The sequence below is a fragment of the Heterodontus francisci genome, chromosome 6 (assembly GCF_036365525.1).
Source record: "Heterodontus francisci isolate sHetFra1 chromosome 6, sHetFra1.hap1, whole genome shotgun sequence".
NCBI lineage: Eukaryota > Metazoa > Chordata > Chondrichthyes > Heterodontiformes > Heterodontidae > Heterodontus > Heterodontus francisci.
This window is the reverse complement of record NC_090376.1, coordinates 10,467,504-10,491,882: the sequence shown is the minus strand read 5'-3', so window position 1 is coordinate 10,491,882 and position 24,379 is coordinate 10,467,504. Positions and strand designations below refer to the sequence as shown.

Here is a 24,379-nt window from a genome sequence, read left to right as displayed (position 1 = left end):
GAAAATTGCACAAAAATAACCATTTTAGTGTTGACTTTATTTATTTTTTATTTTATTTTTATTTATTTAGAAATACAGCACTGAAACAGGCCCTTCGGCCCACCGAGTCTGTGCCGACCAACAACCACCCATTTATACTAACCCTACAGTAATCCCATATTCCCTATCATCTCCCTACACTAGGGACAAAGAACAAAGAACAAAGAAAATTACAGCACAGGAACAGGCCCTTCGGCCCTCCAAGCCTGCGCCGATCCAGATCCTCTATCTAAACATGTCGCCTATTTTATAAGGGTCTGTATCTCTTTTCTTCCTGCCCATTCATGTATCTGTCTAGATACATCTTAAAAGACGCCATCGTGCCCGCATCTACCACCTCCGCTGGCAACGCGTTCCAGGCACCCACCACCCTCTGCGTAAAGAACTTTCCACGCATATCCCCCCTAAACTTTTCCCCTTTCACTTTGAACTCGTGTCCTCTAGTAATTGAATCCCCCACTCTGGGAAAAAGCCTCTTGCTATCCACCCTGTCTACACCTCTCATGATTTTGTACACCTCAATCAGGTCCCCCCTCAACCTCCTTCTTTCTAATGAAAATAATCCTAATCTACTCAACCTCTCTTCATAGCTAGCGCCCTCCATACCAGGCAACATCCTGGTGAACCTCCTCTGCACCCTCTCCAAAGCATCCTTTTGGTAATGTGGCGACCAGAACTGCACGCAGTATTCCAAATGTGGCCGAACCAAAGTCCTATACAACTGTAACATGACCTGCCAACTCTTGTACTCAATACCCCGTCCGATGAAGGAAAGCATGCCGTATGCCTTCTTGACCACTCTATTTACTTGCGTTGCCACCTTCAGGGAACAGTGGACCTGAACACCCAAATCTCTCTGGACATCAATTTTCCCCAGGACTTTTCCATTTACTGTATAGTTCACTCTTGAATTGGATCTTCCAAAATGCATCACCTCGCATTTGCCCTGATTGAACTCCATCTGCCATTTCTCTGCCAAACTCTCCAATCTATCTATATTCTGCTGTATTCTCTGACAGTCCCCTTCACTATCTGCTACTCCACCAATCTTAGTGTCGTCTGCAAACTTGCTAATCAGTCCACCTATACTTTCCTCCAAATCATTAATGTATATCACAAACAACAGTGGTCCCAGCACGGATCCCTGTGGAACAAGACCTGGGGACTTGTCCACTTTAATGCCCTTTAGAATACCCAACACTTCCTCCCTCCTTATGCTGACTTGACCTAGAGTAATCAAACATCTGTTCCGAACCTCAACATCCGTCATGTCCCTCTCCTCGGTGAATACCGATGCAAAGTACTCGTTTAGAATCTCACCCATTTTCTCTGACTCCAAGCATAACATTCCTCCTTTGTCCTTTAGTGGGCCAATCCTTTCTCTAGTTACCCTCTTTCTCCTTATATATGAATAAAAGGCTTTGGGATTTTCTTTAACCCTGTTTGCTAAAGATATTTCATGACCCCTTTTAGCCCTCTTAATTCCTCGTTTCAGATTGGTCCTACATTCCCGATATTCTTTCAAAGCTTCGTCTTTCATCAGCCGTCTAGACCTTATGTATGCTTCCTTTTTCCTCTTAGCTAGTCTCACAATTTCACCTGTCATCCATGGTTCCCTAATCTTGCCATTTCTACCCCTCATTTTCACAGGAACATGTCTCTCCTGCACGCTAATCAACCTCTCTTTAAAAGCCTCCCACGTATCACATGTGGATTTACCTTCAAACAGCTGCTCCCAATCTACATTCCCCAGCTCCTGCCGAATTTTGGTATAGTTGGCCTTCCCCCAATTTAGCACTCTTCCTTTAGGACCACTCTCGTCTTTGTCCATGAGTATTCTAAAACTTACGGAATTGTGATCACTATTCCCAAAGTAGTCCCCTACTGAAACTTCAAACACCTGGCCGGGCTCATTCCCCAACACCAGGTCCAGTATGGCCCCTTCCCGAGTTGGACTATTTACATACTGCTCTAGAAAACCCTCCTGGATGCTCCTTACAAATTCTGCTCCATCTAGACCTCTAACACTAAGTGAATCCCAGTCAATGTTGGGAAAATTAAAATCTCCTATCACCACCACCCTGTTGCTCCTACATCTTTCCATAATCTGTTTACATATTTGTACCTCTATCTCACGCTCGCTGTTGGGAGGCCTGTAGTACAGCCCCAACATTGTTACCGCACCCTTCCTATTTCTGAGTTCTGTCCATATTGCCTCACTGCTCGAGTCCTCCATAGTGCCCTCCTTCAGCACAGCTGTGATATCCTCTTTGACCAGTAATGCAACTCCTCCACCCCTTTTACCTCCCTCTCTATCCTGCCTGAAGCATCGATATCCTGGGATATTTAGTTGCCAATCATGCCCTTCCCTCAACCAAGTCTCAGTAATAGCAATAACATCTTACTCCCAGGTACTAATCCAAGCCCTAAGTTCATCTGCCTTACCTACTACACTTCTTGCATTAAAACAAATGCACCTCAGACCACCAGTCCCTTTACATTCATCATCTGCTCCCTGCCTGCTCTTCCCCTTAGTCACACTGACTTCATTATCTCGTTCCTTACAGGTTTTTGTTACTACCTCCTTACTGTCAACTGACCTCCTCAATTGGTTCCCATCCCCCTGCCACATTAGTTTAAACCCTCCCCAACAGCGTTAGCAAACGTTACAACGGCCAATTTACCTATCACCTGCAAGTCTTTGGACTTATACAAAACTGGGAGAATGCTCCTCCTTGAACAGCACTGAGATATTTAATTTCCACCTGAACAGACAGGGGCTCAGCTGAACACCTCAACTGAAAGAAAAAACCCCAGGCAGTCAAACATTTGCTCAATAATTCACTGAAGTGTTAACCTACAGTATGTAATAAAAACAGAAAATGCTGGAAATACTCAGCAGCTCAGGCAGATCTGCAAAGAGAGAAGCAGAGTGAAATGTTAACTATTTTTCTCCCTGCAGATGCTGCCTAATCCGCTGAGTATGTCAAACATCTTGCATTTTTATTTCAGATTTCCACCATCAGCAGTATTTTGCTTTTGTTAGGCACTCAGGTACTGGAGTGAGATTTAAACATTTTGACTGAGAAGCTCAAAATGCTCTCCGGGCATTGAAAAAATAAAATCTCTAATTCTATTACTGAATTTTTTCACAAATCGATGCCATACATGTGCACCCACTGTTATGTTTTATAGCAGAGACACACACCACTGTGCTTTTTCAGGTATACCAAGAGAACTATAAGGGTGTAAATCTTATATTTTACAATTACACTTTAATCTGTGGCATTTTTTGGCAGTTCATGAGCTGAACTGATGATTTCAATCTTTAATTGGTGCATTATGTTACCATGAAGACCTGGGCCAATTTTCTTAATACTGAACGATTCCTTGTAGTCAATTACAAAATTGTAAAATGCAAACAATGTCAGTTTGATCCCTGAATTACTTGGTTGCCAATTATTCTCCCCAAAGTGCTTTAATCAATGCTGTTCCTTATTGTCCAAGTTATTCATGCAGATAATTATGTGCTGTCAAATGGATTAACACTGAGTAATCCCACTCACACTGTTCCAGTACAGCTACCACACTGGCATCTACCCTGCAATGTGGAAAATTGCCCAGGTATGTCCTGTACACAAAAAGCAGGCCAAGTCCAACCCGGCCAATTACCGCCCCATCAACCTACTCTCAATCATCAGTAAAGTGATGGAAGGTGTCATCGACAGTGCCATCAAGTGGCACTTGCTTAGCAATAACCTGCTCAGTGACACTCAGTTTGGGTTCCGCCAGGGCCACTCAGCTCCTGACCTCATTACAGCCTTGGTTCAAACATGGACAAAAGAGCTGAACTCAAGAGGTGAGGTCAAAGATCATCCACGTTCTTATTGAATGGCGGAGCAGGCGCGAGGGGTTGTAAGGTCTACTCCTGCTCCAATTTCTTGTGTTCTTAAATCCTGGAGATGGATAGTGTGGAAAGTCAACAGGTTATCCTGGGCATGGATAAGAAGATCTGAAGAGTTGTCTGGGCAGACAGATTCAAGCACGGAAGATTAAAATGTAATCTCTTACGAATTGTATGATTAAAGAGAAAATCTAGATCAATACTGATTGGTTATATGTATGGTCAATAAAGGTCTATAAAAGAAATAAGAAAAAAATTAAAGCAAAATACTGCAGATACTGGAAGTCTGAAATAAAAACAAGAAATGCTGGAAATACTCCGCAGGTCTGGCAGCATCTGTAGAGAGAGAAGCAGAGTTAACGTTTCAGGTCAGTGACCGTTCATCAGAACAGGAAAAAAAATACTGGCTCTCTCTGTCTCTGTGTCACATTGAACCCCAAAGAAAGTTATCAGATGGTATTACTGTAATCAGACAGTAAGAGGTGACAATCTTGATGCTAGACTAGAAAACATCATGAAAGTAACTGGAACAGAACTTGCTGCAATGTGCTTTGTGGGTACAGATTTAGCATTGTCAAGAGTGTGTTTAGGACAACTGCAACAACACTTACATTCTACAGCGCCTCTAACGTAACAAAACGTCCCAAGGCGCATTACAGGAGCATTATCAAGCAAAGTATTTCATTGAGCCACAAAAGGAGATATTAGGTCAGATGACCAAAAGCTTGGTCAAAAAGAGCGGTTTTTAGGAGTGTCTTAAAGGAGGAAAACGAGGCGGAGAGAGGTAGGGAGGGTATTCCAGAACTTAGGGCCTAGGCAACTGAAGGCACAGCCACCAAGGGTAACATAGAAACATAGAAAATAGGAGCAGGAGTAGGCCATTCGGCCCTTCGAGCCTGCTTCACCATTCATTATGATCATGGCTGATCATCCAACTCAGTAACCTGTTCCCACTTTCACCCCATATCCTTTAATCCCTTTCGCCCCAAGGGCTATATCTAACTCCTCCTTGAAAACATACAATGTTTTGGCCTCAACTGCTTCTGTGGTAGCGAATTCCACAGGCTCACCACTCTCTGGGTGAAGCAATTTCTCCTCATCTCAGTCCTGAAAGGTTTACCCCGTATCCTGTTTTTGCTACCAAAGTGGATAACCTCACATTTAGCCACATTATACTGCATCTGCCATGCATTTGCCCACTCACTCAACTTGTCCAAATCACCCTGAAGCCTCTCTGCATCCTCCTCACAACTCACCCTTCCACCCAGTTTTGTGTCGTCTGCAAATTTGGAGATATTACATTTAGTTCCCTCATCTAAATCATTAATGTATATTGTGAATAGCTGGGGTCCTAGCACTGATCCCTGCGGTACCCCACTAGTCACTGCCTGCCATTTGGAAAAAGACCCATTTATCCCTACTCTTTGTTTCCTGTCTGCCAACCAATTTTCTATCCATCGCAATACACTACCCCCAATACCATGTGCTTTAATTTTACACGCTAATCTCTTATGTGGGACTTTGTTGAAAGCCTTCTGCAAGTCCAAATAAACCACATCCACTAGCTCCCCCTCATCTACTTTACTAGTTACATCCTTGAAGAATTCTAGTAGATTTGTCAAACATGATTTCCCTTTCGTAAATCCATGCTGACTCTGCCCGATTCTACCACTGTTCTCTAAGTGCTCTGCTATAAAATCTTTGATACTGGACTCTAGAATTTCCCCTGCTACCGACGTCAGGCTGACTGGTCTATAATTCCCTGCTTTCTCTCTACCTCCCTTTTTAAATAGTGGGGTTACATTAGCTACCCTCCAATCTGTGGGAACTGTTCCAGAGTCTATAGAATATTAGATGACCACCAATGCATCCACTAGTGTGGAAGGCTGTTGTAGGTTGCAACGGGACATTGACAGGATGCAGAGCTGGGCTGAGAAGTGGCACATGGAGTTCAACCTAGAAAAGTGTGAAGTGATTCATTTTGGAAGGTCGAATTTGAATGCAGAATACAGGCTTAAAGACAGGATTCTTGGTAGTGTGGAGGAACAGAGGGATCTTGGGGTCCATGTCCATAGATCGCTCAAAGTTGCCACCCAAGTTGATAGGGTTGTTAAGAAAGCGTATGGTGTGTTGGCTTTCATTAACAGGGGGAATTAAGTTCAAGAGCCGCGAGGTTATGCTGCAGCTCTATAAAGCCCTGGTTAGACCACACTTGGAATATTGTGTTCAGTTCTGGTCGCCTCATTATAGGAAGGATGTGGAAGCTTTAGAGAGGGTGCAGAGGAGATTTATCAGGATGCTGCCTGGACTGGAGGGCATGTCTTACGAAGAAAGGTTGAGGGAGCTAGGGCTTTTCTCATTGGAGCGAAGAAGGATGAGAGGTGACTTGATAGAGGGGTACAAGATGATGAGAGGCATAGATAGAGTGGATAGCCAGAGACTTTTTCCCAGGGTGGAAAGGGCCACCACCAGGGGGCATAATTTTAAGGTGATTGTAGGAAGGTTTCAGGGAGATGTCAGAGGTAGGTTCTTTACACAGAGAGTGGTGGGTGCATGGAATGGTACTACCAGCGGTGGTAGTAGAAGCAGATACATTAGGGACATTTAAGCGACTCTTGGATAGGTACATGGATGATAGAAGTATGAAGGGTATGTAGGTAGTTTGATCCTAGAGTAGGTTAAAGGTTCGGCACAACATCGTGGGCCGTAGGACTTGTACTGTGCTGTACTGTTCTATGTTCTATTTCTAGGGCCACTTCCTTAAGTACTCTGGGATGCATACTATCGGGCCCTGGGGATTTATCGGCCTTCAATCCCATCAATTTCCCCAACTCCATTTCTCTACTCATACTGATTTCTTTCAGTTCCTCGCTCTTGCTAAGCTCTGTGTTCCCCAACATTTCTGGTATGATATTTGTGTCCTCTTTTGTGAAGACAGAACCAAAGTATGCATTTAGTTGGTCATCCATTTCTTTCTTCCCATAATAAATTCCCCCGTTTCCGACTGTAAGGGACCAACATTTGTCTTCACCAATCTTTTTCTCTTCACATACCTATAGAAATTTTTAGTCAGTTTTTATGCTCGCCACCAGCTTGCTCTTGTACTCTATTTTCCCCTTCTAAATCAATCCCTTAATCCTCCTTTGCTGAATTCTAAACTGCTTCCAATCCTCAGGTCTGTTGTTTTTCTGGCAAATTTATATGCCTCTTCCTTGGATCTAATGCTATCTCTAATTTCCCTTGTAAGCCATGGTTTGGCTACCTTTCTCGTTTTACTTTTGCGCCAGACAGGGATAAACAATTGTTGCAGTTCATCCATGCGCTCTTTAAATGTTTGCCATTGCCTATCCACCGTCATCCCTTTAAGTAACGTTTCCCATCTTCATGGCCAACTCGCGCCTCATAGCCTCGTAGTTTCCTTTATTAAGATTCAGGACCCTAGTCTCAGAATCAATTACGCTACTCTCCATCATGATGAAGAATTCCATCATATTATGGTCGCTCGTCCCCAAGGGGTCTTGCACTAATAGATTGTCAATTATTCCTCTCTCATTACACAATACCCAGTCTAGGATGGCCTGTTCTCTAATTAGTTCCTCAAAGTAATTGTCCAGAAAACCATCCCATATACACTCCAAGAATTCCTCCTCTACGGTATTGTGACTAATTTGATTTGCCCCATCTATATGCAGATTAAAATCACCCATAATTACAGATGTTCCTTTATTGCATGCATCTCTTAATTTCCTGTTTAATGCCATTCCCAACATCACCACTACAGTTTGGGGGTCTATATACAACCCCACTAATGTTTTTGGCCCCTTAGTGTTTCTCAGCTCTACCTATACAGATTCCACATCGTCAGAGCTAATATCCTTCCTCACGATTGCATTAATTTCCTCTTTAACCAGCAATGCAACTCCACCGCCTTTTGCTTTTTGTCTGTCCTTCCTAAATACTGAATATCCCTGGATGTTCATTTCCTATCCCTGGTCACCTTGCAGCCATGTCTCCGTAATCCCGACTATATCATACCCGTTTACATCTATTTGTGCAATTAATTCATGCACTTTATTGCGAATGCTCCGCACGTTAAGGCACAAAGCCTTAAGGCTTGTCTTTTCAACATTACTTGTCCCCTTCCCACTATTTTCCACTGTGGCCCTGTTTGATTCTGGCCCATGATTTCTCTGCCTATCACTTTTCTTATTCCCCTGTCTTTTGTTGTTGTCTTTGATCCTCCCCCACCCCCCCCCCCCCCCCCCACCCCACCCACCACCACTCCTCTGACACCTTGCAAAGGTTCCCTGCCAGTTTAGTTAAACCTTCCCCAACCACTCTAGCAAATACTTTCTCTTAAGCTCCCCCTGACTTGGCCCTGAACTCAGATCTTTCTCTTCTATCTCACCTCATTGCCCTCTCTGAGCTCATCTTGTGCATGAGACCCACCTCCTGCTCACTCGTTCTTATTCCCACTAAACTGATCACCCAACTTCCTCTGTTGGTCCCGAGGTTGACTGATATTTTTAATGGTTCCCTCTTCAGATGTTGTCCCTCTCTTTTAAACCTATCACCTCTCTCTTCAAAAAAAGACTTGACCCCAATGTCGTTGCAAACTACCAAAGTCTCTCCAAAGTCCTTGAACATATTGTCACCTCCCAACTCCATTCCTATCTTTTCCAGAACTCCATGTTTGAATCCCTCCAATCAGATTTCTGCCCCTGCCTCAGTATCGAAACAGCTCGTATCAAAGTCACAAATGACATCCTATGTGACTGTGACAAAGGTAAACTTTCCCTCCCGATTCTTCTTGATCTGTCTGTAGCCTTTCAAACAGTTAACCACACCATCCTTCTCCAACGCCTCTGCACTGTCATTCAGCTGGGTGGGACTGCTCTCATCTGGTTTCATTCGCATCTACCTAACCGTAGCCACTTGTAATGGCTTCTCTTCCTGCTCCCATGCCATTACGAAGGATCTATCCTTGGCCCCCAATCTATTTCTCATCTACAGCCGCCCCTTGGCTACATAATCTAAAAGTACATTGTAGGGAGTTTTCACATGTACACTGGCACTCAGCTCTACCTCACCACCACCTCTCAATTCCTCCACTGTTGCTAAATTCTAAGCTACTTATCTGACATCAGTACCGGATGAACAGAAATTTCCTCCAATATTTTGAAGGCAGTAGCCACTGTTTTCGGTCCCTGCACTAAACTCAATTTCCATGCTACCAACTCCCCCATCCTTCTCCCTGTTAATAGTCTGAGATTAACCCAGTCTGTTTACAACCTTGGTGTCACATTTGACCGAGAGATGGGCTTTTGACCTCATATTGACACCATTAGCAAGATTGCCCATTTCCACCTCCATAACATCGCCCAACTTCGCCCATCTCAGCTTATCTGCTGCAGAAACCCTTATTCATGCATTCATTACCTCTAGACTTGACTATTTCAATGCACTCCTGGCTGGTCCCGCACATTCTACTCTCTATAAACTTATCAAAACGTCTGCTGCCTGTGTCTTAACTCACACCAAGACCCATTCACCCATCACCCTTTTGCTCGTTGGCCTACATTGGCTCTCAAGCAACATCTTGATTTTAAAATTCTCATTCTTGTTTTCCAATCCCTCCATGGCCTCACCCTTCCCTATCTTGGTAATCTCCTACAATCCCACCACCCTTCAAGATAACTACGCTTCTCTAATTCTGGCCTCGAGCATCCACATTTTCATTGCTCCACCATTGGTGGCTATGCCTTCAGTTGCCTAGGCCCTAAGCTCTCAAATAATATCCCTACACATCTCCACTTCACTTTCCTGCTTTAAGACACCCCTTAAAATCAATCTCTTTGACCAGACTTTGGTCATCTGACTTAATATCTCATTATGTGGCATGTATCATATTTTGTTTTACAATGCTGCTCTGGAAGTGCCTTAAGGACACTTTATTCTGTTAAAGGCACTATGTAAATGAGTTGTTGTTGATTCAAATCCAGCCCCAACTGATGGGATGGAAATCTCTTGTTCTGATAAGGAGAAATCAGTTTGAGCAGTCTCAATCCAGCTCTTAGTAGTCAGTGATCCATAGCACAAAATTGGCAATCACTGCCTCTAACCATCCTATAGCTGACATGGGAACATTTGCTGCAAACACTGGATTCCTGAAGCACAGGGCATTCCATTCCACATCAGCAGTATCCCCGAATTTCATAGCACAAAAACTTAAAAAGATGCCCACCCACCCCGAAAGGTATAACATGCTCAAGAAATTTTTTAAGAGATACTGTTCTATAATCTTTTTGAATCAATTTATCAAAGATGGTCCAGTTTCAATCTCCAGAGTGATAGCTAATCTCAGCCTGAGCGAGCAATGGGGTCACTGCTAAGTGGGTTCACCTCCCCTGAGCTAGGGAGAGGGGATTAAAAATTAAATGAGGCCAGGAACAGGTCTGGCAGTGACAGCCTACACCAAAATGGATACTTGGAAGTCTAATTTGCATCACTACCCAATTTTATAGGAAATATACAACAGCAAGTATGCCAGGCTTGAGTTGCTTGGTGTTAAACACAGCAGTAAATTTTATTGCTTGTCCAATCCCTCTGCAGCAAGCAATGAGGTAACCTTAACAAAATCTTTGTTTTAAAATAAAATAATAGCACTCATGAAAAGATCACAAAAAAATGCATCAATGGAATCTGTGGAAAAAATAATAAAATTCGGCATGTGAGCTGGGCATTTCTGAACTAAATTTCACAGAAGAAAAAATGGTAATGTGGTGTGAATAACAAGTGCTACTTGGTGTAATAATGATCTGTCAACATGACATAGCAAAAGTAAATCCTGTAAATTAGAGTTGCAGTCTCTGGAGTTTAGAAGGTTAAGGGGTGATTTGATCAAAGTTTTCAAGATAGGGTGGATTTCCACTAGTTGGGGACTCTAGGACTGGTACCATAGTCTAAAATCTATTTCTGGACCTTTTAGGGTGAAATTAGCAAACACTTCTACACACATAGGGTGATTGGCAGACACATAGAGTTAGGTCACAGATCAGCCATGATGCCACTGAATGGTGGAACAAGCTTGAGGGGCTAAATTACCTACTCCTGTTCCTAGTGAACAAGTGGTCTTTTTTTTTAATTCTTTGATAGGATGTGGGAATTGCTGGCAGGTCAGCATTTGTTGCCCGTTCTTAAATGCCCTTCCCAACTGAGTGGCTTACTAGCACAGTTAAGGGTCAATCACATTGCTGTGGGTCTGGAGTCATATGTAGGCCAGACCAGGTAAGGACAGCAGATTTCCTTCCCTAAAGGACATAAGTGAACCAGATGGGTTTTTACCACGAACGATGATAGTAATTAGTAATGGTGCCATGAAACTAACTTTCAATTCTAGATTTTTTGTAATTAATTGAATTTAAATTCCACCAACTGCTGTGGTGGAATTTGAACCTGTCCCTCCAGGAAATTAGCCTGGTCCTCTGGATTACATGTCCAGTGAAATTACCACTACACCACCAACTCCCCTGGGAACCAGCATCAATGATTACAATCAGCTCTATAAATAAAGGGACAGGGCCACTCTGTAATGGTGACTAAATTTAATTGGGTATCTATTACATGGTACTCTTAAAATGGGAACTACATTCCATAATTGTGTCTCCCGGTGGAAACCACAAACCAATCTGTCTTTTTCTGCTTCAACTGGTAGCCAGTCTTTCTTTGAAAGTTCCTGTTCGCATCTGGGTGCTGGAATTTCCCCTTCCTTCAATTACAAAATAAATAATTTTAACTCTTATTTGTTGGCTCTGCAAGCCATGGCAAGTATACCCACTTATTATTTCTATGTATTTAGAATCTCCCTGATGCCATAGCCAGTTTTTGAATGGTAAAAGTGGAGTTTGTCTGAAAACAGATAGATTTATGTGCCTATGTTTTAATCCTAAAAGAATACTCCAGGGGAGATTGATGCATATATACACACGCACACACCTGAGTGAGCTTGCACCAATTTCTTTAGCTAAGGAAATGTACAATCATCTTATGTTTTAGACTTCATTTTTTAATGCACAAAGTGTTTCTATGTAATGTGATAATAACAGTGTAATTATACGCTAATCATGCATATTTCTGGAGTGCCAAGAATGATATGGGAGAAATCAGCTGAAATAAAACTATTATATGTTACTACCTGCTAAAGGCCTGCTCGGGTCTGGAAACAAAAACCCGACCTGAACCCAACAGAACCACATTGGACCCGAGCCCAACCCGGCTCGAGTCCTTCCATTTTTCTCGAGCGCGACCCAACCCCCAGAATGTTCACTTTCTCCAGTTGACAGCATTCATTTTACATCAATAGTGCACTCACTGCACTTACCACTTTTGGATGGAATGGAAGGAAGCTGCAGCATGAACGCGATGACATCATAGAGACGCTCACTCGCTCACTGCGCAGACTCACTGTCTGTGCAGTCCGGGTGCACGTTTCCCTCCTTGACATCGCGGACTCCCAGCTCAGGCAGGCTTTTCAAATTTTGACGCTTACTTACTCAACTTCCCTTTTCCTCCCAGCAGAGCAAAAGGTAGTACTGTGTGCGTCTGACCTGGACCTGGCCCGAGCCCGAAAGAGCGACCCGACCCGAACCAGACACATCGTCGGGTCCGGGTCGGGTAGCAGGCCTTTACTAGCTGCTTTACAGGTTGTGTCCGGATAAATTAAAAGGGCTGGCCACTAGAATAGGAATAGGTCACTAGATTAAGATTTATTTCAGATCAGTACACGCTGTCAGGGGAGTATATATTCAGCATCTAGCACCTCTGCATCCTTGCCACTGCCATTTATAAGCAATGCAGCTTCCTGGAAATGCCCACAGAGAAGCAGAATTGTTCCAATAATCAAAGCAGCTGTTGAGGGCCACAAAAAGTCTCTACCAGAAGAAATGTTAACCTGTCTCTATGCTTTCAGATATTGATGGACTTGCATTTTTTTTTTATTTCAAGTTTTACCTTAATTTCTTACCCAAGAATCTAGTGGTTATTAAGACAAGGTCTTAAAATAAATTAACTTGCATGCACTTTCTCACTAGAGGTTTTTTTCTATTGAAGTAGGAATAATGATCTACTTACTGTGCACTGTACTTACCCATAGATTTTCCTCATCTTTTCAACTTGTGGATAACCAACATTTCCACACGATTTGAATAACAAATAATACAATGAACACTGCAGGCTTCAATAAGTGGCTAAATAATCCTCAAAGTAACATTCTCCTGGCAAAATGTGGCCATGCAAAACCAGCTCAATAGACAGACATTCTAGATGTCTTAGATTACAAGGGTGGGAATTTACTTCAGCGAGATGAATTATGGAAATGTTTTTCCTTTATTATTAATGGTAGTCACGTCCTCACATGCAATCCCCCCCACCCTCACCTCGAGGAACACCTCATCTCAAGTCCCGATCTGCTATCACAATGGTGTGCGATCTCTGGAAGCAGTTGAAAGAATCACAATAACATGCCCATCAGAGTTCTAGTATTTCTATTGGGAATGCTAAGCAAAAGAATTGTTAGAGGTGTGGTCAATTTCCACACAGAAGTGGAAAGGTGGAAATGTTGGGACCTTCTCTAAATCATACAGAAAAGCTTTTTTTTTTACAAAAAGGACTTCCTTCACAAGATTCACTTTTAAAAGTCTAAATATATGTATACAGAACCTTCTTTACATTTTTTTTCTTATTAAAAAAGTTTCTATGTACATATTTTAAAAAAAAACACATTTGTCTCTTTGTGGAGAGCTTTCTCCAAACTTTGAAGAATGTCTTGGCATAAGTTTTGTTTCTGCCCCTTTTTCTTTCAATGTGACTGTCCAGTGGTGCTTTCTGTTGAACTGGGCTCTGTACCCTCTTCATTACTGCTGTCCACATCTTGTTCCATGGCTGAATACTGTAGAGACTCCTCATCAGCGATTCGCTGGCTGGTAAAGTTTGTAATGTCCAAGAGACCACTGGGTTCGACCACTACATTCGAGCTGGACTGACTGGGTATGGAATACTGAGGTATAGACTAGGAAAGAAAAAAAATTATTGATCATCGAATCACAGAAATTACAACCTGGAAGGTGGCCATTTGGCCCACTGCATCTAAGAAGATGCTAGCTCTTAAACTGATAAATTATCCAATTTCCTTGTATTCTTTAAATTATTAAATTCCCTTGGAAATAACAAAATGCGTCAATGGCCACATGTTCGAATAACACTGCAGAAAAATATAATAACTTTCCCCATCATTCTTCCAGAGTTAAATATAAATCTATAAAAGGAAAGAACTTGTTTTTAGATAAGACTTTTCATGACCTCAAGGTGCACCAAAGCATTTTACAGTACTTTTGAAAAAAATCACTGCTAAAATGTGGGGAAATGCAGCAGCCAGTCTGCACACAGCAAGATCCCACAAATAGTAGTGAGATGCATGACCAGATAATCTGCTTTTTCAGTGATGTTGGTTAAGGGATAACTATTAGCCAGGAAACCAGGGAGAACTCCCCTGTTCTTCAAATAATGGCTATGGAACCTTTTACATCCGAGCTGAAGGGGCAGATGGGGCCTCTGTTTAATGTCTCATCTGAAAGATGGCACCCACAGACAGTGAAACACTCCCTCAATACTGCACTTAGGTGTCAACCTGGATTGTGCGTTAAAGTTTTTGGAATGGGATTTGAGCCTAGGATCTTCTGACTAGAGGCAAAAGTGCTCCCACTGAGTCAGTGCTGGCACCTGCCCCCTTCTTACTGATTTGTCAACCAGTGAAAACAATCTTTCATTATCTACTCTTTCGAATTTCACAATTTTGAAAGCCTCTATTAGATTTCCCCCTTAATCTCCTTTTGTTCCAAAAAAGGTTCCAATTTTTCAAGTGACTCCTCATAGTTATAACTTCTCATTTCTCGTATTATTCTGTTGAATTTTTTTAGTACTCAGAGCACACGCACTAACTGTAGCCAAATGTATGGAACTGCATATGTAAAATTCAGATATATATAACTGAGTTAATGTATATGATAATCGTTTTCCCACTGCACTATCCCTTCTGATCTCTGAAGCTACAAACATCTCTATGACAGTCTCTAATTACTATGTGATACGTAAAAGGATAGCATTCTATGTCAAAATGCGCTATACAATAAAGGACAAAGCCCAAAGACAAGGAAAGAAATCAAAGTATAGAAAGAAAATATCAGAAAAGGTGGTAAATCTAAAGGTGGTTGTATGAGATTAAGCTTGGGTTTTAAACTGAATGAAAGAGAGGGAACTTGTTTCAAATTCTGAATTCCGAAGAACCAGTTGCCGATGAAAGGCCATCGACCTAAAATATTAACTTTCTTTCTCTCGCCTCAGATGCTGCCTCACTTGCTGAGTATTTCTAGCATTTTCTGTTTTTATTCCAGTTAAACCAGACTATGTAACAAGTCTTTATTTCAATACTATACCGATGCTAGGCAGATTCCCTTTCCCTCATTAGTTCAACTAGCTCTTTGTAGATCTGATGGGTCTGTCTTCTCTCATTAATTCGCTCTGCTGTACAGATTATTTGGTTTCTAAATTAGCCATGTAGTGTTCTGTGATAATATGCATGCACATCAAACCTATACACACCAGTTCTAGTACTGTTTTTTTTATGTTGACATCATTTCCAAATACAGCTGAAGAAAGACTGCCAATTTACTGATTTTACATCATAGGAAAAAAAACTTTTCCCCAGAATTTCACAAAAATCAAATCCCTAACGGAGGATTATTGCAAGAGTTCTGCTATGGATAACTGCGAAATTACACTTAAAATAAAAGCATGACATACGACATAAAACGGCAATCCTCTAACCTCCAACAGTACAAGGCAATTTGCAACCTTCGTTTGTAAGTTATCAAATTGCACGCAGATACAAAAATTACAGTTATAAGCCCCTCTAGTGTAAATGCTTCATTATTGTACTAATCCTATATAAGTAAACTTAGTTTTTCCTCATTCTCCTCTTATCGTGACCTATTTCTTTCTTTAGCTTTTTTCTTTCAATGCCAACTACTCTTCCCTTAAAAAAGTTTTACGCAGACAAAAGTGAATGTAGCATGTTGGATGTATCAATCTTCATTGCTAGTTCACTCTTCCTGATTTACCCCCTTCTCCGTCTCTGCAAAAGTCAGTAACCACAGCTAGGTGCAGTCCCACCTGTGCTGGTCATCACTTGATAGTCAACATGGCCTTAATTCACAAATCAGCCTCGAAAGCGAGCCCCAGCAGTCTATTCAACTAATGGGTGCATCACAACCAAGCTCAATCCTGTCCTCAACTGGCATTCTTGCATGCGCGTTTCCAGTGGGAGTTGCAGATAGCAATCAGGAGCAGAAAGCTGGCAGATTTCCCCCACCATAACCCAGGCCAATTCTAACAGGTATACCACCACCCCAAGCGGGGTCAGCCAAGTTCACACAGACCAGGCCTTGAACCTGGCATCTACATACACTGTATGGCTCAGCTACTCACTGACTAAGTGGGTTTATTAAGCTGGGTTGGAGGGCAAGGGTTGTGGTGCAGAAGACTATCCTAACTCTCCTCCTATCCTTTAAATAAATTCATGTTGGGCTTTTTGTTACCCTGCTTTACCCTGGTTATCTAATGTCCATTTTGAAGGTGGGAGCATATTTTTACAAATACTGTATTTTCATTGGCAGAAATTTATTTTCTCAGCAAGACTTTAGAAGACAGATGCAGGTGCATCACAGATTGGACTATATCAAACTTTGACACCTTTTAAGTGTAAAAGTAGGAACAGACACTGAGGACTAGCTAACCCATCAGCAGCCCCCAGAGTTGGACAACAACCAGATGAGGAAACTCATCTGCAACATTAGGAAAAATTTTTTTTTTTGCTGTTTCATTTCAAGAAGTTTAAGTTAAGATGATACTCTAGTATCATTGTCTGTAGTAACATATTTTCAGTGAAGCTGGACATCATAAATGAGTTTAAACTTTTTTTTTTGAATTCGTAAGAATATTTGGTCAGATGCAGATTACAGAAAAACATAACTGCACGTCTGTAACCCAAGCTTGGTATTAATCTAGAAAAAAAAAGTACCAGCCATTTACGACTGCATCTGGAATTAAACTTCTCCCTGGCGCTGTTTTCGCAAAAATGTGGTTTAATCTGTCTTGGGATCATTTCTTTCTCGGTGCAGTTGACATGTTACAGGACAAAGTGCCTGTATGTTGCACGCACTTCCAGGCTGCGTCAAAACCTTAAACAGATTATGCATGCTTACCTGAATAAGAATATCTGCAGATATTTCATCGGACTTCTCTTGTGTTACATTCTGAATTTGAAGAAAATGGCTTTGAACAGCCTTGCCAGATACCTCGGCCTCCCTAGGTGGAAGGGTCTTCTCTGGGGGCGGTTTGCTTTGCTGTTCTTTTAGCACAGGGGTTGCAGCTGGTTTCTGGAACTGATTTGAAGGGGCTGGCTGTAGTGAGCTTACTTTGTGTGCAGTGGGCTTTCTCTCTTTGCTAGTGTCTATGCTGGAGGCTTCCTCGTTCATTTCGATCTGGGCCTCCATCATGGAAATCTTTAAGATGTCTGTTTCCATTGACTTTTTGGAAGACTGCACTGTGTAATAGTTTGTCGCCATTACTGAACTTTCTGAGCTGCCACTGGCTGTTTTCGTGATGGTAGTGGCTTGGTAATTTCCAAAGGTTATTTTGGTGACCGTTGTTCCTTGCGTTATGATGGGTGGCTGTGCCTGTAAACGTCAACAGAAGCCCTACAGTAACCATTACACGACAACGGGAGAACAGAGCAGAACAGCCTGGAACGTTTTTAAAAGTTACTCTGAATCAGACCACTTCTGATGAAGGGTCTACAACTGAAACATTAATCCATCTTTTCTCCGATAGAGCTGCTGCGTATTTCCAGAATTTTCTGTTTTTATTTCAGTTTCCAGCATTTGAAGGTTTTTTTTTGCTCTGTATCTCTGAATCAGTCAAGATCTGGAATGTCACAGTAGGCTGATCTAGGGATTGAGCCCTCCCCCACCCACCCATTCTCCATCAGATTCAGTCAGTGTTCCTCACATGGATCAGTTCTAAGTGCACTGCTGAGTGTCAAACTGAGTCATACAGACCAGGAAATTTCCAGGTTTGATTCCTGTCTGCACTGAACTACTGGATCTTTAAACAGATCAGCAGTAGGGATTCTATAATTGTCCACAGTATTTTGGGATAGTGACGGAGGTGAATAGTAAATTCCATCCATTCCTGATTGTTATTCAATGACTGCTCCTTAAATTTGCTTGCGCGCAGGCGAACGTAGGATTAGGATTGGCTGTGATGCCGCCCACAGTCAAATAGCCTCCCAACACACTATCTAAGCTCACGCATGAAGATTGGTCACTTGTGCAAGATACGTGAGAACGGCCAGAATCCATGAAGCTGTAGTTCAGCATGGAGGGAGGGAAAAGAAAAACTAGCTATGCAAGGAAATGAGAATATTTACAGTGCTTATGAAATAAATTATTAAATTTGTAATACTTACAACTTTAGACTAGCTAAAATAGAAGTTAAAAAGGAAACATTACCTTATACTTAGCCCTCTGGAAATAATTTTTTAAAATTTCTTAAATTTGACCTGCTCCACCAGCCCTGTTGGCTAACATACAGCAAATCAATTCCTGTACACAATGATACTAGGAAAGTGTGAAGAGGCTACAAACTGACGAGATGAAAGTCTTGCCTGCCTGTTCACTGTAAAATGAGCTTAGTCTCAATTTAGTTCCTGGTGGGCAGGACCCACTGCACCAAACTGCTTCTATTTTGACACGACATAGGCAATCCTAGTCACCGAGGCCACAGAATGGCTGGTCCAGGAATTGGGAAAATCTCATAGGCGTAGTATAGGACATCTTGCTAAGTCTTTGGCCGAGGTAGAATGTCAAGACACAGTAGAATCCAGAGGTGAAAGACCAGTATCTAATCCAATGACCCAACAATTTACTGGCCAAGCGGCAAGGTACTACTAGCAGGTACTACATTGTAGTTAGAGACAGAAATAGGCCATTCAACTCAATGGGTCTGTGCCAGTGTTTTATGCTCCACACGAGCCTCCTTACAGCATATTTCAACTAACCCAATCGGCATCCCTTTCACCCTCATGTACTTATCTAGATTCTCCTTAAATAGATCTATGCTATTCACCTGAAGTACACCTTGTGGTAGTGAATTTCACATTTTAACCTCTCTCTGGGTAAAGAGATTTCTCCTGAATTCCCTACTGGATCCATTGGTGTCCATCTTATATTTATGGCCCCGAGTTTTGGACTTCATGCACAAGTGGAAAAATCTTCTCTACATCTACTCTATCAAACTCATTCCTAATTTAAAGACCTTTATCAGCTCACCCCTTCAGCCTTCTCTTTTCTAGTTCAATCTTTCCTGAAGGTTATAACATGTTCCTAGACCTTTTCCAGTGATGCTGCAAGATGCAGAGTGGCTTGGAGGATCCAACCTCCAATCCTTCCAATCGGACATGTGACTTGCCTAGACAGCACAACGGATATCGGGAATAAACCATGAGGAACTCCATCCTGATCACTATTTAGCATATCATTCTGGAGCCCCAAAGCACTATACTTCTTTATACTATTCCAAGTGAGCAGGCTCACTTCATCTACTGTTGACACTACAGTCTTGGCAAAGCAGGTCCTGCAATTCTCATGCTGCAACTGAAATTAATAAGCATTCCAGTGTGTTTTAAACTGGAATGAGGGAAGAAATACTGAGCCAATTAATGCAACATGCAGAGACCAAGTGTGTTTATCAGCTACAAACTTTCTGTTCCAGAAGTGGGCCAAAATCTTAGAATATAACTAAGCTGGTTAACAGTAAATCCAGAAAAATCTCCTTCAAAATAAAGGGTTGCAAATGCAGAGTACAATGTCCCAGAAGGTAGTCATAAGGAAGTACAGGTATTAAGGAATATGGAGAAAAAGGACAATAAATTTGGATTAAAAAGGCAAGACATGGCCATGGCTAACAAAATGGCAGAGCAGACTCAATGCCATACAAACTGTTCTGAAAAGACACCAAAATATTCATTATACATGATTAGTAGATAGTACTGAGAGCAAATTAATTGAGGCAGTTTCTAGCAATCTCTAGTCACTGATTTCTAATCTTCTAAACTCATTCTAATTTTACAATGCCTTCATACTCATTCCTTCTGCTTAACCACTCATCAGAAAAATCTGTATTTAACAACATGCGCCTATCAAGGTATTGGAAAAAGGAAATAATGGGGCATGTTCTGAACTTCTGAAATTCAATGTGTGAAACAAAGAATTATAATTTGTAATTAAACATATACAAGTCCAATCCCTTGTTCAAGGCAAGTTAGCAGTTTTCAGCTAGGACAGTAGCAGGTTTGCTACATTTGGCCTCACACTGCTGCTGTGGAATGGGGTGATGGGCAAAATTTCCAGCTACTGATCATTACCCAGGAGGAGGAAAGGGCATAAACATTTAGGATAAAATACACACCAACAACACTTATGGTACTCAAGTCCAGATCACTTCAGAAAATTCCAGTGACTACAGCACAAACCTTTAGTGTGAATATTACTGACCAAGTTCACACAGCATACTATTACTTACTCTGATCCCTGCTATCTTTAGAACGTGGTAATGACCAAAACGTGCTGTAATTGCTGACTGGTATTATATGCTCCCAGCTATTATGCAATGGTGTTACCTGGCCAGGAAGAGGTTGTTCTGATGAGACAGACTGCTGTTTTATAGTTAGCTGGGTCTTATCCGGCTGATGCTGTAGATGTGAAGGGGGTTGCATCTGTGGCTTCTGTTGTGCTTGGTACAGCAGCTTTGGCAGTTGCTGCTGCTGTTGTGCTTTCACTGCGATCACCTGCAGCATGGTTTGTTGTGTCTGGGTTGTTGCTGTTGACACCTGCTGCAGTGCTGGGGATTTGGTCTGTGCCACCTCCTGAGGTTGATGCAGTTGTTTCTGTTGATGTTGGGATGGCTGCAACGAGGTGTTGGACCTGTAGAAGAGGCCTGTTTGTGGGTCCAACGTGTCGCCCTCTTCTACTTCACTTTCTTCGGCCTCAGAGTCATCTTGCTTGGCTACAGCACCCTGACCAGTGACTGCTTGTAATTTTATCGGGATCTGGATGCAGATTTTAGGAATGAAGCAACCAACAGAAAATTAATGCAAGACACATTTGGAACTCAACATTTCAAAGTTTTCCATTTTTTGAGGTATGGGGGAAGAGAAACACAGACCAGGTTATGATGTAGGGAAGAGATCTTGTACTGGATTGTTTAGTGCAATAGCAAAAATGATCAATAAAAGCAAAATACTGCAGCTGCTGGAATTTGAAATAAAAACAGAAAGTGCTGGAAATACTCAGCAGGTCTGGCAGCATCTGTGGAGAGAAGTAGAGTTAACGTTTCAGGTCTGTGACCTTTCATCAGAACTGGCAAAAGCTAGAAAACAATTAGGTTTTAAGCAAATAAAGTGGGACAGGGGGTTGGTGGGGAAGAGAACAAAAGGGAAGGTGTGTGATAGGGCAGAGGGCAAGAGAGATTAAATAACAAAGCTTTCATAGGACAAAGGCAGAGAGCGTGTTAATGCTTGTGGTGAAAGACAAAGCATTAGTCCAGAGAGAGTGAGAATAGCAGAATGATGAGCAGCTTCATCTCCGTGAAAAACAGGCACAGGGTTAAAAAGTAGAAAAAAAATAAAAATTTAGAGAAATATAAAAAAGGCCAGTCATGATCTGAAATTACTGAACAATGTTCAGTGTGCAAGGCTGTAACCTAATCGCAAGATCAGGTGCTACTCCTCGAGTTTGCATTGATGTTGTTACGACCAGGGGTCTAGGGGTTCCCTTTCAGCCTTTGCCTGGTCTTACTGTAACAGGGTTTAATTTTTAAAACACCTTTTAGCTCCCTCCACCCCCTCCTGCTCAGTGAATCTTTGTTCACTGCTTTCTAATTGTAAGGCAAAGAAATCAGACAGGTTTTCTTAGATTTAAACAAGGTGGAAGTTTATTAATCTTATAGTCGTTAACCAAATTAGAGTTTGAGTACGCAATGCGACATGCCAGCATGCATAAAACACACACGCAGATCGAGACAGAAAAAGTAGAAGGAATAATACAGGGGAAAAGTTTGAGGCAATATCTGGTAGTTATTTACGGTCCTTTAAGCTCAATGTGGAGTCTTTGGTTGCCAGTAAGTCTTGCTGTTCATTGGGGCCCAGTGCACGCTTCAATTTGTTTCAATGTAGGAGTCTTTCCTCTCTTGAGGTTTAAGTGACTTCAGTGGATCCGAAGGCTTGTGAGAAAGCGAGAGCGCGCCAGCCAGGAGAGAGGCTGTCTTGTTCCAGGTTCAGTTGCAATCTGCAGTCTGACCAAACTGTCCTGTGAGCACAATTCAAATCTCCAAGTTGGACAGCAGGTTAGTCATGTGACTAACTGTTTAAACAAACTCCTGTGTCTGTGTATTTCAAAGTTCTCGTTGGGGGGTGGGGGGGTGTAGTACTGTCTTTTACCCCAACAACATGTGGACTACCATTGCCCAACCCAATCACTGTTAATTGAATCAATGAGTAATTATTTTGTCATAGAGAGATACAGCACTGAAACAGGCCCTTCGGCCCACCGAGTCTGTGCCGACCAACAACCACCCATTTTACTAATCCTACATTAATCCCATATTCCCTTCCACATCCCCATCTTCCCTCAATTCTCCTACCTACACTAGGGGCAATTTACAATGGCCAATTTACCTAACCACCTGTAAATCTTTGGCTGTGGGAGGAAACCGGAGCACCCGGTGGAAACCCACGCGGTCACAGAGAGAACTTTCAAACTCCGCACAGGCAGTACCCAGAAGCGAACCCGGGTCGCTGGAGCTGTGAGGCTGCAGTGCTAACCACTGCACTGTTCAAAGAGTCTCTCCAGGCAACTGTCTCTTAAGCATGCAAATGTCCTGCAGCCAGCTGTCTGTTGATCTCTTTTTAAACAAGTCATTTCTTCACTCCAGCAACAATTTAAAATTAATGTTCATATGATGAAATTAATATTCCTCATTCTTGTCTGGTGGGGGTCTTCACGACACCTCCACACCCAGCAGAATGAAATGTGATTTTTTTTTTTAAGAAGAGCATTTCATTAAAATGGATTAGAGAAGATAAGTACAGGAAAACACACATGCATTTCTCTCATTCGTTCAGAAATCCTAACAGTTGTTACAGCCTGTCTTTTCTTGGTAGCAGTGCTGTTTTGAACTGCTCTTTTTGGCATCCCAATAAACATGTGGTTTTTGGGTAAGTTTTTCAGTTTACACATTTCCATGACTGCCTAGAGTGTCTTTGTTCTTGTTGAGGTCTGCAGCGGGAGAGTTAGATTTAATTAGCCCTAAATGGGAGTTCTGCTTAAGGACGTCAGCAGTGCGCGGTTCTACTCTGAACTCCCTTTCAGTGCTTTGAAGTCACGCAAGGGCCTTTCACCTTAGGGGATGGTTGGTTCCCTTTTCCCCTGACTGTGGGGGGGGGGGGGGGTGGGGGGAGGATTCTTTGCTAATCTTCCCTCTGTCCTCTGGACACTCCTGCTTGCAGGTATTTGTCCAGATTCTACTGCACTCCCTGCAGCACTTCAATTAGGTGAGGCATCACCCTCATGGTTTCTCTGCCCTCTTGAGGACTTTCTTTGTCTCTGCAGGTTCCTGTAAATGCTGTTAGCAACTTTGGTGGGGTGCTTCTAGTGTCTGCATTTACATTCTGGGGTAGGGGTTTCCATTTGGGATTCCTCCTGCACTTCCTTTAATCTGCCCTCTTGGTCCCTTTTCCCTCTTTCCTATCTAACCTTTTGCCAGCCTGTCCCCTTTTGTTCTCGGCAGAGGTCCCTTATGGTTCACCAGCCCTCTGCTGGAGGGCCCTCCAAACATCGATACAGGACTTAGCATGCAGATTTTGCTGTAGGTTGGGGTTTCCCCTCAGCCTGGCACATGTGGCAACTCCTACAGTACTCCACCACATCTTTGTGGAGTTTTGGCTAGTCAAACCACTGTTTTATGCGGGCTTTGGTTTTTCGTATACCGACATGTACAACCACTGTAATCTCATGGGCCATTCTTAATATTTCTCTCCAGTACTTCTGCAGCACCACTAACTAGTGAACCACTGTCCACTCCTTGCTCTCAGGTCTATGAGGAGAACTCCATTTTCTTATCAGCACCTCATTCTTTAAATAGTAGCAATCAGGGACTCTCCCTGCTTCAATTTCAGACTGGGCAGCCTGTGCTAACCCTCTCAATACTGGGTCGGCTCGCTAAGCCTCAGCTAGGGAAGATCCATTTAACTTATTCCCTGGGTCT

General features: G+C 42.4%; 1 protein-coding gene across 6 annotated transcripts in view; it reads right to left on the bottom strand.

Moving 5' to 3' along the window:
* Nucleotides 1–10,504: 10,504 nt before the first annotated feature.
* emsy (EMSY transcriptional repressor, BRCA2 interacting) overlaps nt 10,505–24,379 on the bottom strand; it is a 99,054-nt gene continuing 85,179 nt past the window's right edge. For 4 of the 6 annotated variants that reach the window (XM_068033096.1, XM_068033097.1, XM_068033098.1 and 1 more), the window contains 3 exons: nt 20,736–21,164; nt 17,260–17,733; nt 10,505–14,009 (listed from right to left, as the gene is read on the bottom strand). In XM_068033096.1, coding sequence (XP_067889197.1) covers nt 13,800–14,009; nt 17,260–17,733; nt 20,736–21,164 — 1,113 coding nt within the window. In that variant the 3' untranslated portion in view covers nt 10,505–13,799. The remainder of the gene's footprint in view (nt 14,010–17,259; nt 17,734–20,735; nt 21,165–24,379) is intronic. The other 2 variants (XM_068033099.1, XM_068033101.1) reach the window with 2 other exon arrangements.